This window comes from Melopsittacus undulatus, chromosome Z (assembly GCF_012275295.1).
Source record: "Melopsittacus undulatus isolate bMelUnd1 chromosome Z, bMelUnd1.mat.Z, whole genome shotgun sequence".
NCBI classification, from domain to species: domain Eukaryota; kingdom Metazoa; phylum Chordata; class Aves; order Psittaciformes; family Psittaculidae; genus Melopsittacus; species Melopsittacus undulatus.
In genome coordinates, this window is record NC_047557.1 from 64,263,392 (window position 1) to 64,281,062 (window position 17,671).

Sequence of the window (17,671 nt, forward strand, 5' to 3'; positions counted from 1 at the left end):
TTGAATCATTTTCTAAAAGAGTCAGTCCATCCATTGTTTCCCCAGGCACTAGACACGGCCACCATATTTTTCTTCAATAAATGTCATTTAGAATGGGCAGCAAAAGGGAGTTTGTAGCAAAGCTCCTATGTTGAAGGTCATCAAACCACAGTCATGGCCTGACTCCAAAGACATCTCAACAAAATTTAATTTTCCAGTGAGAGAGGAACTACATAAGTTCATGTGATGGAAGACAGGAAGAGCTTAAAGTCAACCTGTAGCCTGGTCAGATGCTCCTCCTATCAAGGGCTTCTTTAAGCATGGGATTATGTAAGAAGCAACCAGGTTGTTGGCAGTCCTCTCCATGCCAGGTATAAATCATAGGTACATGGCAGACTGTGTACCAGCTATGTCTGGCACAGACACCAAATTGGCAGGAAGAAGTGGTGGTGTAGTCCTAGGTGCGCATAGGAGTAGTTCCTGAGTAAGAGTTTCACAGGGCTGTAATTTATTCCAACATGGACACTGTGTTAGCATGGAGCAGCACAGAAGAGGTAGAAGGTGGGGAGGAATGTTAAGGGTTTGTTGCATCCAAGCTCCAGACAGTCTAACAGAATTTTAGGGAAGCAGAGCTGTAGGATGACTGAGAGCCTAGAAAGGGTTCCAGACACTACTTGACAATGGTGTAATGTGGAGAGCACAATGGGCAGGACAGTGTGACTTGCAGGTATGCAAATGTCTAACAACACACCTATTTTTCACCTTCAGGATGTTTGACTTCCTGTCTAATGTAATTTTTGCAAGAATAATGTGTTGTTTTCACTCATTCTGCTACAGTGAAGGGATATTGGGAAGGATATCTTATTTAGTTAATATTAACTGATGAGGTAAAGATTGGAGTTGGTCCTCTTCACCATGCTAAGCCTTCCATTTGTAGTCGACTTGTTTAAATGGTGCTTGTTAGTTCTTTCTGCTCCAAAACCCAGCCAAAGGCTTTGGTGGAGCCAAAATCTGCAGCCTGTCACAAAGCAGAAATTACATATTGTGACATTTTCCCAGAATCTATTTTTAGGGAGGCATGAATTATTATAGTTCTAGAATACGCAAGAGAGGTTATTAACCACTGCTACAACATAAAGCCATTGTAGGTTTTAGAAGTATCAGATAGACTAAGTGATTTGTCAGTATTTGTCAGTTCCTGTTACATAACAAATATGTGATTATTTTCCATTATCTTAATCTCATGAATTTTCTGATCTTTCATTTTGTCTGAGTAAATTGAGTTGTTACAATCTATTCCTAAGAACACTTTTGTCCCAAATAGATGTGTGTTACTGAAGTGATACATATTTTCATATATAAGTTTTCATTTTTCCTAGGTGTAAATGAAAAAAATAGCTGTTTTGCTATGGTTTTTATTTTTGTCAAGAGTACATTTGTTAAAAATATGATCATTTGAGAGAAACACAAGCTGTTTGCGTAGGCCTCTGACTTTGAGCCTGTGAACAGCTGATGCACAGACAGTCCTAAGTACAGATGATCAACTTTAGCCTTCCAGGCACTTGATTTCCATGTTGATAAGATAACTGACTAGAAAGCATCATTTGCTCCATGCTGATAGTGATCATAAAATTACAGAACATGCTTAACAGTCTAGTTCCTATTATGTTTCAAATAAATATATGGTTTCAAAGCTGTAGCTGTCTTTCAGTTCTACAGAGTTTTGCTAATATATTTTTCTTTTAATTATTAAAACATAAGGGCAATTCATAGGAGTAGTGTAATCCTTTTTCACCGCTGGCCAACACCACAGGCATCTCGAGAAATTGCTCAAAAGTATTTTAAAAGGGATATGTGATCTGAAGTCATCTCTCCATGCTGGCTGTCAGCTATATTGGGCATTCAGCCAAGGAGAAGTAAATATACCTACCCCTTCACCTTGTAATAAAAACAAAACTGCTGTTAAAGTGGAAATATGAAGAAGATAAGTTCCAGACAGACTAGTCCTTTGAATCAGTAAGCAGAGATCCAGGTGCTTGAATAAGCAGAATCATTTGGAAGAAACCTAGTCTGAGGATCCATCTCCTTTTCCTTGATATTGAAATTTCTGTGGTACTTTTAGACAAAAACAGGAGAGGATTATGATCAAGGTTACTAGGTAGAATTTCCTTTTCTCATTTTTATTCTTTCTTTTTCCCACCTCATTACTGCTCAGAGTCCTAGACATGTTTTCAGTACTGTTTCATTTAGGTACATTTCATTCTTACAGGCCCATGTATCTGACTGTGAGTGATTATGTACTTAGTATCACTGAAGCTACTGAGGTACTGCAGGTTAAGCCTGTGCATTGGTGTTTGCCTCATCAAGACTAGAAACCATTTTGAACTAGAGCTCCTAGCTAGTATAACACATGATAAATATCAATGGAAGATAAGAAAAAATATTTTTAAATAAAGTTTTAAGCTAGAAAGCAGTTTATTCTTTCCAGCTATTCAGATGTGAAAACTGTGACTACAGCTGTAGTCAGCTACCCTTTAATGGACCTCACTTTTTTATGTAATCTGGAGATTAATTCTAGATTTTCACTATGTATCATGTTCAGCAATGCATGATGAAATTTAATCTGGAGGGTCATGGAAGGTTCCTAGAGAGAACAAGATTTTTTCCAAATAAACCTGCTGGGAAATGTAAGAAATAGAATAAGCATAGTCCGCTTATGTAAACTGTCCATTGTTAGAAAAGAATACCCATATAAATGTGTGTACGTGTACACTGTAAATGTGTATACATATACACTGGCATACATGTGCAAAAAGCAATGTTGAAAAGAGTTAGGTTGGCACCTCAGTTTTGGCTTCCAGACTTCCACCACCAAGTTTGCAGTTTATGTTTTCCCATCCTTCCCAGCATGTAGTCACATACAAATGGTCAATTAGTCAATAGACTGAGAACTCAGGGCAGAGGGATTTCCTGGGTTTAGTTGTATTGTTTCTCCTCTTGCACAACATCCCAGAGGTGGGCAAGTGATAGATTTGAAGACTCTTAACTGCTCAGGTCTGTGACCTGCACATAATCCTGCTTTAATTTTCCAAAGAGGCTTGTGAAGTTTCACCACATTTCACAAACTGATTTTCAGATTGACATACAGGCTCATCTGCCCAAGGTTTCCCCTGCAATATTCAGTTTTTAGTGAACAATTTTTCAGGATTACAGTGCAGTAATAACAGTACAGTGTTACAGTACTCATATTTTTCCTAATATCCCTTTTTATAAAACAAAGTACTTCAGCTTATTTATCCAGGGAGCAAATAAGCAAACAAACAAACAACAGAGACAGACCCATGGTACACTAAGCCCTACAAAGTTAAGAGAGATGAAAACAAGGAGTTATTGGACAGCATTAGTAACAGAAGACAGTAGCCATAATCTAGCACATTTAGGTCTGTATTATTTTTTATTTTTTGTGACATCTCCTTTCCCCTCCGCCTAGGAGAAAATCCTTCTGTGGCTTCTTCAGTTCATGCAAGAACAGGGCATTTCACTGGATGAAGTTGACCAGGATGGAAATACTGCTGTTCACATAGCTGCTCAACATGGTTATCTAGGATGCATACAGGTAGAGTGATAGCTGTACCAGAAACCTCTTTACATTAAATGATAAATAAAATGGTTATAAGAGATCTTACAAGAGGGAATAATTATTGATACATTATACTAGAAAGAAGAATTTTAAACCAGTAGGACTCAGACTGAAATACTGAAAAGATCTGGATTTAGATTCTGTTGTCAATTATGCTATTGTTAACCTAAAGTAACTGTTGTATTGCAAGAATAAAGCATGCTTATATTGTTATATTGTTTATACATGAGCAACTAGTGTATATGTTTTTATGTTACAAAAGGGCAGCTAGAGTAGATACTTGTACTCTTCTGATATTTTCCTTCCATTTCTTTTTCCAATGAATAGTTGTATCTCTCCTGCTTAGGGGAAGTCTAGCAGATAAGTTTATCTACGTTGAAGGATTTCCACCCTGAATAAACCATTCTTTCCAGACTTAGAATTTTTTAGTGTGTCTATACTGAACAATGCAGTGCAATGCCAATTTCTAACTATTTTTCAATGAATCAGCCTGGCCACTGAAAGCAATATAGTTGTGTTTTATAGAGCTTCTGAAAAGGGTAGTTTGTCCTGCTAAGAAGGCTTATGCAGCTATAGCACTTTTGGGAGCCAGATCTGAATAAACCAGTTTGGATATCTCTTTACAGTATCACTGTCAAGTGCAGACATACAAAAAAAGCTATAAGGTTGAACTGGCTGGCGAAGTTAAACATCTCAACTCTGCAGATTTGCAGTTGAATTGCTGATGTACTTTTTGGCCATCAAAGTTGCTAGAACCTTTAGTTACAGAAGTACATTTCAGTGTTCAGTGTTGTCAGTGCTTAAAGTGAAAGCTGATTGGAGAAGAACTAATAATAAAAATATTTCAGAAAGGTATTTGAGAAACAAATTAGTCATTGGATAAAAACAGGTAAAAGAATAAACAACCACATGGCAGAAAGGTAACAAATAGAAATCTAGGTGATCAAGTCAGATAGGGGAGGAAAACTTATGTAAGAAGGAGAAGTAATTCCCAGAGTCTAAGGACTCAGATATATATCAGTAAATTAGTTAATCCAGTTACCATACATGACAGCACTTCTTAGTTCACTGCAAATACAGAAAATTTGTATGAATTCAAACCTAAAAGAAATACAGCTAGTCAGTTCTCATTAGCTAACTTCTCCAGAGTGGAGAGTTATGTTAAATCTGCAGATGCATATCTGTTTATTATTATTATAGCAGTGTATATACCTGAACACCAAGAAGACATAACTCCATAAAACCAGTTTGGGTCTCACACAATGAAAAAAAGGAAAACAGGTAACAGCCGAGCTGAATGGATAGACTTGAAAAGAGCACAGTCAAATGGATTTGGAGGAAATGACTGTCTCTGCATTTTCTCATTGATGTCTGTCTTTTTAAGATGTCAAGGATAGACCCTGTACAAACCCTTATAAGAAAAAAAATACACAGATCATCACATCCATGCTAAATTTAGTGGTTTTATTATTGTATTGTAGACAAGCTATAATCAGTTGGAAAAAAGTGGATAGAAGAAACTGATAATTTACTAGGGGAGAGCACCACTGTGGTAGGGTGTGTTGCTAACTCAACAGTGCCTCATCAAGATGGGCAATGAATTTCAAAGAGAAATGAGAGTAGATGATTTTGAGCAGAGTGGTGACATCTGCAGGCAGTTTTCATGGATAAAACAAAACAAAAAAAGAATAGCCCTGCTTTCCCTGTGAAGAATGAACCTTAATAAATAGCTTAGAATTCTCAATATTATTTTATTATAGATAAATATACAAATCAAAAAGTGATTTGTGCTGAAGTGAAACCAGGAGAAATAAAACATGAAAATATCTAATGACAACAAAAATATACAATATTAGTAGTGTCACTTCATGGACACCTCAGTCTTAAATGTAGTTGAGGTTTTGTTGTGCTCTAAACAAAATAAGCCTTCTTCCCAGTGAGTTTATAGTCTAATTTAAAACAATATAGAGTGAATGATATGGTAAAAGGAAAGAAGCGATAAAGGGGGCATGGAGATTCTAAGTAGCATTACAAAAAATGGAGGGTCACCAGCTGTCAGTGATTCTCTGGCCCTCTCATTGAGTTGGTGACACTCTTACCATGTTCCAAACTATAAGACTGCTTTCTGCAGAACTTTCCCTTCTTTATTTTCTTTATTGGAAAATTAAACCAAATTTATTGACATGAAATGCAGTGAAAGACTATCAGTAGGTTCCCTTTCTGTATAGATTTAGCAACCCAGACAGATCGCTATTCCTCTTCTCTGTAAGCAGATGTAGAGGTCTCTGTGCCTGCTGTTCTTAGTCAACAAGGCCACTCCAGTGCTTGGTGGATTACCAACTCTGCTTGCATAAGTCAGCCAAGAGCTCAGCCATGCAATACTTCATCTGTATGTGTGATGTTAATAATGCTGTAGTTTAAGAATGCATTATCATATTGTTCAGAATTTTTTCCAAAGTGCTGTGAGCAATGTGTGTCTGAACATTGCTGAGAATGTTTGGGTCCTATCTTAAATGCACACCAGTAAAGGATATAGTGCATAACACTGATTATCATAAACGGATTGAAAAGGCTGAAGGTTTGGTCTCAATTCTTGATTCAGTGATTGGATGTCTTGAGGTCAACCTGACAGAACTTCTTTGCTTTTACAGCGCTCTGGATTCTAGTCCCGAAGTAATTCAAATATCATGCTCACAACTTATATAGCTCTTCAGCAACAAGCTAGGTTTCTTTGCTAGTACTGTGAGTAACGCAGATGTGTACATCAAAGTATAAGCCATTATTTCTCTTAAAGACTAAAAGTTGGCATATATTTGAGTGTATCTTTAAAAGAGAACAGAGGGTAACCAAGCAAGTGCAAAGCAATGAGACTTCTTTCAGCATTAAAAAAACACATACAGAAAAAAAAAATCAGATTGAAAAAGTGATTGTACATACTTTTTTTTTTCCCTGCAAAAAGAAATTTTTGTCTGTCTGACCTAAAGGCATTGTTGAAAAGTATCTGCCATATTTTTCATATCCAAACATCATTTGGCTAAGGAATCAGGAAATTGAGACTGAGTCTGCTGAGTGTTTTAAACTTAAATTAAGAAATAAAGAGCTAAACCAGAAAAGGAGTCAGCAAATACTGTGGTAAAGACTCTCCTAAAATGAGATTCTAAGGGTGCGTTGCAATGCAACACAGAGATCCCAAGAGCAGTAGATACCAGACCTGGTAAGCCAATAACAGCTGACCACTGTCTTCTATAACAATGTGTTCAGTCTGCCCTGGACCCTGATGTTATCAAGTCATTTGAATTGCACTTGCCTGTGTCTTCTTTTTGAAAATTACCATATGTAAATTTAGCACAATGTTCAGTAATGCATAGACACATGCATCTGAAAAACTTTTTTTACTGTGGCTCAGTATTGATTATCAGGAGATAATAGGTGCCTGAAAGTAAGGCCTGTATTTTCATTTGATAGTCCCGCTCACTGTATGAATACTAAGTCATGCTGTACTGTACAAACAGAAGACTGAGGAGAAGTGTAAAGGGAGAGGAAAGAAGAATATAGCCTTTTCTTAGTTCTTCTGAACAACAGCTCATTCTTCTGTGTTATCCTTGCACGTGACTGATAGATTTTGGTGGTATGTGTTTTGAGCTCACTCTGCATACAGACTTGCAAGTGACCGATTTTTAAAAGTGATTTGCTTAGACCAGCGTTTCCAAGCATTTTATTCAGGAGTGATTTGGGCCCAGCCAATATTGTGCTTAACTAGAAGTCAGAACAGAGATATTTACAGATGTCAGTGTTTCCTTTTGTGTTTTTACAGACATTGGTTGAATATGGAGCAAATGTCACCATGCAAAACCACGTTGGAGAGAAACCCTCACAAAGTGCTGAGCGACATGGGCACACCATGTGTTCCCGCTACTTGGTAGTTGTGGAGACATGTATGTCATTGGCCTCTCAGGTTGTCAAGCTAACTAAGCAGCTGAAGGAGTAAGTGTTTCATTGCTAGCATCAGGATCATTCTTAAAACAATACCCTACTTTGTCTTCAATTTATTAGCAATGTCTCTTTTCTGCTTCTTATGTACGATACTTTCAAGTCATATTTCTACCTTATTTCTCCACTCTTTCATGTTCTCAAGGATTTGTCCCTTCACCTTTAACAGCTCAGTTTTTCAGCTGTTCTCTCTGTAACAGTTTGCTGTGAACATAGATGAAAGGAGTGGGAGTAGAACAGGGTATGTATGAAGCAATCCGATTCCTTGTCTGTTTACATACCTAGGGATGACATCATTACTGATCATAATTTCTGTTCACATGGCATGCTTTTATACACAGCGAGTTTCTTCTAATTACAGTGCTGGGTGTTGATGTTAGGAAAAATAAGGAAAATAATAGTGGGGGGGGTGGTGTTGGAGTTCAAAGATAACCAAAGCCCACAGCGGCTTCTCGGGAAATATGCTCTGTTTTTTTATTCATAGGAGCTGTTTTAAATATTTTTGCATGGTTGTTATTAAACATTCTGTTAAAAACCTGTTATTTTGAAACATGAATTTATGCAATTGCTTTCTCTTATTGTAGATGCAGTTACTGTGACTTAGTGTGTTGATAGGCTCATAAGACTCTTAGAAAGCATCAGCACTGACCTAACATTGTTTTGACTTAGATGCATGATGAAGAGCTTGTCAGCTACCACAAGCCATGAAAATAGTTTCTGATCATCCTATGTACCAGGTGTTTTGTAGTTGGTTCATTTGCTGGGAGATTCTAAAATATACAAATCAGCTGATATAAAAGGAAAAAAAGAGGAGAACATAGGGTATTTCCTGAGTACCCTGCATTGCCATCTGAATCTTCTCAATATATAATGAAATTTATTTTCCCTGTAACTCAGCAGGAAAAAAAACTGCACACACCAGGAAGTAGGAATGGCAGACTCGAATTCTCCATGTTTCAGTTCTCACCCAGTATTTGATATGTTACCTCTCATATGGAAAGACTTGCTATGTCAGCCAGCAGGCTGTTTACCCCCATAGACATAGTCTTGTTCTGACAAAAATGCTTGAACTTTTTCAAGTCTTTCCCTGTCATCTCACAGACTGCACACATAGGAAGTCATTTAAATTATTCTTATCTGGCAGCTGGTGGGTTCCTTTACTTGTCTCAGCTGGGGTTAAACCTGCTTCCTTTCATCAGCTTATTTTTTAGGCTTCAGGTTTAGCTCCAGTAAGTGCAGCATCAGTCTTTTCTTCCATGTCTACAAAGAGACTGAGTCTGTTGTGCAATTCTGTTGCAGTTTACTGAGGCAGTGAAATATTCTATTTTCTGCTTGAAAGAGCAGATTCTGTGTGGCTATTTGGGCTGCAAGCCTCGGGCTGTGAGTAGCTCTGATAGAAGCAATGGACCATTTTCAGAGGCCCATGCTCAGGAGCTATAGAGGACGACAGAAATACCTTCACTGCTTTGCAGGCCCATACTGCATGAAAATCCAAGTACATGCCTGGCATTGGCATCTTCTCAAGCATATCTACCTCTAGCATGACAGGAGAATTCATTTGCTACAGCATCTCTGAGGATCCTGAAAGCACCAGATAGCAACAGATGGAAGTCCAGTTTATGCTTAATCACTTCAAACTGCATTTACATAAGGATAGCTCCAACTTGGCTAGATCAGATGGCTTTCCTGTCTTTCCTCCACTTACTTCTGCTGGTGTTAATGGACAAAGTTCTAGAGACAGAGGAGCTATGATTGCATTACAATGGATTATGTGAATGATTCCTATCAACACATAATGTGCTTCCCAGCCTTCCCTCAACTGCTGTAAACACGAGCTGATCATTCAGTCTTCTTTTATTCCGGGTGCTTAGTAGCCTCTCTCTGATAACACTCTATCTCCCCAGCTACAGCAAGACCAGAGTGGTTGATATCATGCAAGAGCAGCAGCACAGAAACTGTCTTAGACCAGCACCTACCAAGACCTGTCTTCAAAGGTCCTAAACCAAAGAAGGAAGTACTTTCTTTTGTTCTCTTTTCATGAGCCCTCAATCATCAAGGCAACACAGAGCAGTTCTAGAGAAAAGAGATCCCAGTTCATCTCACTTTTTGGAGCCATTTCTGAAAAGGCCCACAACCAAAACAGTAAAATCACATTTTGCCAGAGTCCTCACATCTTTCAGCTCTTTGATCCAAAGCAGCTCAACTACAAATGCTCCGTCGAATCTTCACATGAGTATTAACTGAGGCTTTTTCTCAAAAGAGGGGAGGAACTAAAAAAAACCCAACAGTTACCAGTTTTGAAATAACAGCTTAAGTTTGCATCTCTTGCTAATTATAGACTTTTTCTCAATCCAGTAGGACTTTCTGAATTAAACAAGATGCATATGACACAAAAGTTTCTTGCAGAGTCTATACAAAATATTGCCTTTCATTTTAGTTCCTGAGATCTCCGTAATTCTTAAAGTCTTAGTTATTTCAGCACTGGTTTAATCTGCTTAAAAAAGAGTAGATGCCAGTGTAGAGAATTGCTGCTTTCACAAATGCATAGTTTCTAGCACCGATGACTTTAGCAGTAATGATTTGTATTGTTTGGACTTTCCTGGCCTGAAGAGACCAGGTCAGAACTAATGACATAAAATTTATGCTTCCCTAGACTACTTTTACAATTCTGCTTCATGACAGATGGTTCTATTTGCACACCCAAAGGGTTGCACTGTCCTGCATTTATGGGCCTGGATGTGCAAAGCAGTTAATCAGTGAGAGGCTTGTTGATCTTTTTGATACACAAGCCAAAATCTCTATCAAGGCAAAGATCAAAGCAAACCATGAGTCAAAACATGAAGATGAGATAGTGGTTTAATATCCTCTTTTCTGTGTTCTGTAAACAAAATACATGATTTTCCTGAAACTTCAGAGGAATAGCTGAAAAACAGCTGAATAAAAAAGTTATTGCCGTGGTTTGCTATGGTGTGTGCAAGTTGCCAGTGTGTTTTGGGGTTTTGTATTAGGTTAGGTTTGGGTGCAGGGAACAGTTATTTTGGGGGTGGTTTTTTGGTAGTAAGTGATATAAAGATATAATAAGATATATTAAGATATAATATACAGATATAATAAGATATAATAAGAAACCCAGTATATACTTCACAATTATCCATTCATCTCTTTTCTACTTAGTTCAGCTGTTCTATTTTTATCTTCATCATGTGGCAATTCCATTATTTGAAATAAAGCAGATGAGTAAGGCAACATACTATGACAGGTACTTCAGTAGAGCTCAATGCCTCAGACCTGTCCATGTTCATTTACTGAGCTCCCCGATTCCATTAGGCGGTAGTGGGAATCCACAGTTGTCTAAGTAGACACAGAACTGTCCTTACATCTTACTTACTGTGAACATTGTCTAAGCTAAGGCCTTCAAAATTTGGGCATTAAATATCATAAAGTAAGTAGACCTTTTTACCCCTGATGCTATAGCGATCCTGTCTCCTAAATCAATCTGGTTTTAATACTTAAATATTCCAAGGAATTATGATCCCTCATTTTCACTGTTATGTTAGATATTTATGTGTATGTTATATATCTTTAGGGACAGTTCTGGCAAGATATGTGGGTTTCTGTGAGCTATTTGCTAACTAGTTAAACTTTGAAAATGGAGGAAACTTCAATTCTTTTAGCATAATAAGATGTTTAAGTGGAATGAGAACTTTAACTCCGTAGAAGAGGTGTCAGAGATTTCTGTTACAGCTAAAAGCATAAGAAGCTGTTAGCTACATTAGTTAGATATTTAGAAATAGAAGTTGAAGGAAGCATAAATGGCAAATGAAGCAGATAAACTGCATCACAATCTAATCTCAAAATGCAAATTTCCCTGGCTCTTAAAAGAGAGTATCTGGGAAGTTGCAATGTAAGCCAATGTTGACAGATGGTAGGAGTGATTTTAAAATAATTTAAGGAAGTGTGTAGGCAAGAGGAAGGAAGATGGAAAATTAAAAGAAAGAATCTACATAAAGCATGTCTGTATTGTAAAATGTGATGGCAATTCAGTATGTCAAAATCCTACCTTTATTTCTCTAGCAGTTTTCAGATCCACTCTGATATCTTAAAACTAAAAAGTCTGGTTTTCTGCCAGCCCTGCAAGTACAACCCCTAGTCTAAAAAGTCATCTGGAGTCATTCTGGCTTTCACATTGCCAGTTACAAAGACTGCACTTGGAACTCAGCTAACTCTTCTGCTGATGGCATGTGAGCTAGGAAAGGGTCCAGCTCACTGGTGGAGAACTGTATTAGTTCTGCAGATCCAACAAGAATTAAAGTACTAAAAATATATTACCTCTACAGCAACAGAAGCAGAGCCTGGAAGAAGCAGGTAAAAAGTAATTTTCACATGGTGATTTTATGAGGACCAGGAAATAAAACCAAATGTACCAATTATATTCCAGATGAAAGGTACCATACATAGAGTAACAAAAAGCTGTAAGTCTCTTGGTTTTCTTAGTAGTTTCCCAATAATTCTGTCTGTGCAGTGTTCAGAAGCACTGGAACTTAGAGGTCACTAAACAAGATGGAATGTTAACTGTAGTGGTTGATAAGCTAAAGCTGTGAATGGAAGGTCTAAATTGGATGGGAAGGAAAGCAGAGAAAAACTTTTTTAGACAAATAGAGCTAAGCCTTCATTTTCGTAGAACTACTTGAAGGTTTGCAGGTTATCTTGTAGAACTGAGTCCTTCTGATGGAAATAAGAATGTGGCAGGATAAGAGAGATTATGATTACATTTCGAAGGTGAATGGAGTCTGTCGTATGGATGTCACTTTCATACTACTAACAATTAATATGTACTATCACCATTTTTTAAACAATGTTCTCTAAAGTTATTTACAAATCAGTGCAGATCACACCACACTGAAGGCTGCAGTAGCTACAGCACTACTGAGTATAAAGTTGGTGTAGAGCACAGGCAGGATCTATGATACATTTGGGCAGCAAGCAGATGTGGTTTTTTCCTACTCCACTGAATTACACAGAGACCATACTTAGCTCCATTCTTCAGTTGAAGAAGATTAGACCAGTGGGCAAAGGCTCCTCTCTGAGTTTATTTGCAGATAAGAGTAGAGAGCAGTTGTCTGAGCTATCATTTAGCTCAGTAAAAGCCAACTACAAAGTGTAGGAAGTGACTTCTTAATCTGACCCTTTCCTCTTCCTTTATGCTAACAAGTAAGAATCAAGTGGCCCTACGTTTGTTCTGCCATATCTTTGTTTCTGTGCTATCATTTTCTGTAAGTCAATTGATTCCAACAAACTGCCGCTTCCACATTTTCCTTATATGAAGTATAGTAAATAATCTTTGACAGGTAAGTATCTCTCAGTTGATCTTGTGCAGTGATCACAAAATATCCACAGGAATTCAGAGACAAGTACAAGCTCTCTGTTTGTGCTATTATTTATAATTTCTCTTTTTACTTACTATGTAAAGTATAGGTGAAAAGGACTTATTTTTTTAATACAAAGTTGAATGGGTAGGATCAGTTATCCTGTAGGTTGCTAATGCTGACAGTTTTGCAATTTAAGGTAAACAGTCTTACGTTTTCTTGCAGGCAGACAGTGGAACGTGTTACATTACAGAACCAACTCCAGCAGCTTTTAGAAGCCCAGCGGTCAGAGGGCAAGTCACTGCCCACATCCCCAAGGTAAGGTGACTGGAATTGTGCTGCAGTCTAGATTTGTATAGTTTCATGGTATATCAGTTGTCAGGAGAAGCTATTATCTAGCTAAATAGTATATGGTTTTTTGTTTGTTTTTTTTTGCGAGCTTGAAGCTGAGCTTCTAAAATGTGAAAGTGTGTCATGTCATATAATTATTGGAAATTTTGACTATGAAATGAACAGTCCCTATTTCCCAACAGAGTGAAAATCAGATTTACATTAGAACAGAATATATTTTGTATTAGATTAATAGTAGAGGAGCCTAGAAACCCCTAGAAAAGTTGTAAAGTTTGATTTTGTAGTGGTCCGTACAGTACTGCCAGCAGTAATTCATCCAGTTACCAACAAAACCTGCTTTTGGGTTAATGAGACTCCGTATGCTTCTTAAATCTTTTGGCTTCATTAGATCATATAAAAAGTCAAAATTCAAAAAGCTTTATATATTGTTTATGTATCCTGTCAGAAGCCCCAGAAATACACACAAACTGAGTGAGGAGGAAAGTAAAGACAGACGACTGGATCTGGAGCCTGCTAACATATCTCTGTGACTTCTGCCATAGACTTCCAGTGTGATGCATGGAAGTCAGGCAAGCACATGACTTCTTTCTGATAAACAATCTGAAAGAAACTTTGAAAGGAATTAAATAACTCACATGCAAATAGGATTCAGTTTGTCATAATCTTCTAATCCAGTTTCCTCTCTGGAAGACATATGCAGTGCTCCTTGTTTCAGAGTTGGTAGGGAGTGTCATATATGGTAAAATGTGAAGCTAACAAAAAAGCTTCTGCAGATATTGATGGTCAGAGCTTTGGGTCATCAAGTATGAATTCATAGGTTCAGTGACTGCTTTTTTTCCACTCTCACAGAATTCCAAATGCTTTTCTGGACAAGTGATTCATGTCCCTCAATTTAATGTGTCAGTGCTTCAGACAAGTGAAAAAAAGTTACAGAAGTAGCCAGCAAGGATATTGGGATTGGAGATGCATGTAAGAAGGAATTTCAGCTAGGAAATGACCTTAAACTCCAAACTCCTTCTAAAATAGAAAACCACACTGTAAAGAGTTGTTTTGTCTCTTTTTTTTAAATCATGGTCTCTGTCTTCCCTGTCTGCCAGCTCAACAGGACAATGAGACCAATCTCTGTTCCAGCTTATTTGGTTTGTGTGATTTTTGCTTACTGGTCTCACATCTGAGTACTGGTGAGAACCAGACCTGTTTTTCTTTAAGTAACAGATAAGATAATTTGAGAGCAGATATCTCATCATCCATTATTCCTGTAAAAAAGGTCGGTTTCAGTACCCTTTTAGTTAAGTAAGGAAGTCTGAAAATGATACTCTGTTATTTAATGGTTTATTTCACATTTGGTTACTACTTTTCCTTCCAGCTAGAACTCACTTGTGTATATTATCATCATCCAAGCAGCCAGTAGCAGATCTAAGAGAACCTACTGTTTTTACTGGGAATGTCTGTGGTAGATACATGCATATTGTTTCATGTTTATTTCAGTTTGCCACAGGAGAAGCAGCAGAAAATGCATTGAAGATGAGGTGGCTAATACAGGCTTGTGAATTTTATATGCTGTGAGATCTATGGACTCATCAGAAGTTGCTTGTGGAAAACATAAATTGATTTTATGAATTCACTGCCTCATACTAGCCTTAATTCTATCATCCTACCCTTGCTTAGAGGAAAAGGGGTTTAAAATAAGAATGCAGAGTATTATGAGCTCTGCCATACATCATGGAGAAAGAAATGGTCTCTATAATTTATGTTCTTTGCAAACCAGACTTGTTTGAGATTGTTGTTTTCTTGTTTATAATATTTGGAGTTCTGAACTTCATTATTCTAATATTGAAATAAGTTCATGTCACCTTTTTCATACTTTTCAGTATTTCATATCTGAAAAGGTTTTGAGCACAAATCAACTTGACATGTTATGAGATCTTACATGGCCAGACTTAATACCAGATTGAGTTTAGATTTATTAAACAACTGCTATACAGAGAGCTGGTAATTTCACAGTATTTAGAAACCCACTCTTTTTGTATAGTGGGCACTTGGACTCACAGGGTTTTTTCACCTTTTAAAACATGTCAATTCCCACAAATAGGAAACAGCGGTTACTCTAAAGTTTTCCTCATAAAGTCATCTTTGGCATTGAAACAACCATTCTAAGTTTTAATTTCAAAGAGTTTTCTTTGTAAGAGAAAGTGAAGAAACTCAAATCCTAATTAGGAGTGGAAGCAGAGTTACATCCTTCTCTGTGTAATCTTTGCTGTGGCATCATAGTAATGAATTCCATGTGGGTAGCAATGATGAGGGTAAGTAACAACAAGCTAAGACAGACACATACGCTGGAAATGGCAGTTTCACATTTTATACATGCATTAATTTGGCTGTGGTATTTCTCCTCTTTTTCTTTTCTTTAAGCTTACCATCATCTCCTGCTTCTGGCAAACCCCCGTGGAAACCATCTGAAGCAGATGAATTGTCTCCACCAAAAAATAAATTAAACGCCCAAGATGGGATTCATATTCTTGGCAGCATGGGAACTTCTAGTCGCACTCGAGCCAAGACAAAAGATGAGGACTCAGATAAAATCTTGCGCCAGTTGTTAGGGAAGGAAATCTCTGAAAATGTCTGTATGCAGGAAAAGCTGACTTTCGAATTTCAGGATGCTCATGCATCTTCCAAGAATGTGAAGAAGATTTTGCCAGAGAAGAGGGAGCTGAAGTTAGCCAGACTGAGACAACTGATGCAGAGGTCACTTAGTGAGTCTGACACAGACTCAGCTAATTCTGAGGACCACAAGAATACCCCTATGAAAAGAACTGACAAACCAAGGCCTCAGCCCATAGTGGAGAGTGTTGAGAGCACAGAGAGTTTGCATCTGATGATTAAGAAACATACTTCCGGAGGAGGACGCCGCTTTCCTTTTGGTATTAGGGTCTCCAAGTCTGTGGATGGCCACAGTCCTTCCCCTACTTCAGAGAACAGTGATCCGGATAATGAAGCCCCTTATCAGCCTGGTACTGTACCTCAGAGCCAGTTTTGTGGAGATAACTCTCCGTCCAGCATGGATGCTGCTCAAAAGGTTGCCACCAGCCCTAAGAGTGCTCTCAAGTCTCCATCATCAAAGCGCAGAACCTCCCAAAATTTGAAACTCCGAGTAACTTTTGAGGAGCCTGTAGTGCAGGTGGAGCTAGCAGAACCAGAACTAAATGAGGAAAAGGATAAGGAGCGGGGCAAAGCACTTGTGCGTACTCCACCTGCTTCTGGCGAGACAGCAGGGGATCAGCTAAAAAGGCCTTTTGGAACCTTTCGATCCATAATGGAGACACTGAGTGGCAACCAAAATAACAACAACAACTGTCAAACAGCTAACCTGATCAAAACCTCATCGACACTGCCTTTTGCCTCCTTAGGAAGGAAGACAGCAGACAGCAAGGGAAATCCAGCAGCTCTCACAAAAGGAAGAAACAAGCCAGTGAGTGCACTGAAAGGAGGAAGGGCCTTTTTTTTAAACTCTTGACTCTTTAAGCAGTGTATAAGTTTAATAGCTTTTTCTTCCTGCCTTCCTGTAGCAAAAGGATGCACATAACTACTTGACTGTATGTTATCTCTAGAAAGCTCATCTTTGTTTTAATTTTAGAAGGCTTTTTTAAAGAGTATTTACACAGGTATTGCTTGTGTGCAGAGTCTGTATTCTTGGTGCACATGATTCACATGTTCTCTGTTGAAAGCTTTCTGCAGAGACATGACTCACCTGGAGATGATGTTTGTTGTTGCTCTGAGTGACAAGTCATGCAATGAGAATGTCACATTTGAATCCATGTGAATTCTGAGGAGTAAATAATTGAAGATCTAGCCCTGTCCTGTTCTATAGCCAATACTAATGAGAGCAACATGATAAAAATAAGTGGTAAAATATAAAGAGGAAGAATAGCAGAGATGGTCCTTCCTACCTCTGTTGGAGCTATAGCCCTCCCCCAGGTGTTAAAGCCATCAGTACCCTTCTTTGTCCACCCTCTTCTCATAGTATGGAGTCTTCCTGTGGCAGAGCATATCATACTGGTCTGCAGCAAAATGTACTGGACACAGGTGATCCCAAGAGTTCTCTTTCTGGGATCACAACAGGAAGAATAGTGTCTCCAGTTAAGGAGGCTAGCTATCCTGTTCAACAGAAAAGAGAAAACACTTTGAAAAAAAATGTATCTTCCAAAAGAAATAAAGAGGTATTGAAGTAAAGAAGCAGATAGGAAATGCTGTGAGCACCATGTATTTGTAGAGCTGAGAGAAGCGCAAGCATCTGGAGACACAATAAAGAGTTGAGTGAGAGGCAGTGGCAGAGGATTTAATCCTC

At 38.0% G+C, this 17,671-nt stretch overlaps 1 protein-coding gene across 3 annotated transcripts in view; it reads left to right on the plus strand.

The window, feature by feature from the left end:
* The window catches only part of SNCAIP (synuclein alpha interacting protein), an 86,316-nt gene that overhangs the window by 62,446 nt on the left and 6,199 nt on the right, over nucleotides 1–17,671 (plus strand). For all 3 annotated transcript variants that reach the window (XM_013131055.3, XM_031043118.2, XM_031043117.2), the window contains exons 7-10: nucleotides 3,470–3,595; nucleotides 7,434–7,603; nucleotides 13,201–13,293; nucleotides 15,739–16,795. In XM_013131055.3, coding sequence (XP_012986509.1) covers nucleotides 3,470–3,595; nucleotides 7,434–7,603; nucleotides 13,201–13,293; nucleotides 15,739–16,795 — 1,446 coding nt within the window. The remainder of the gene's footprint in view (nucleotides 1–3,469; nucleotides 3,596–7,433; nucleotides 7,604–13,200; nucleotides 13,294–15,738; nucleotides 16,796–17,671) is intronic.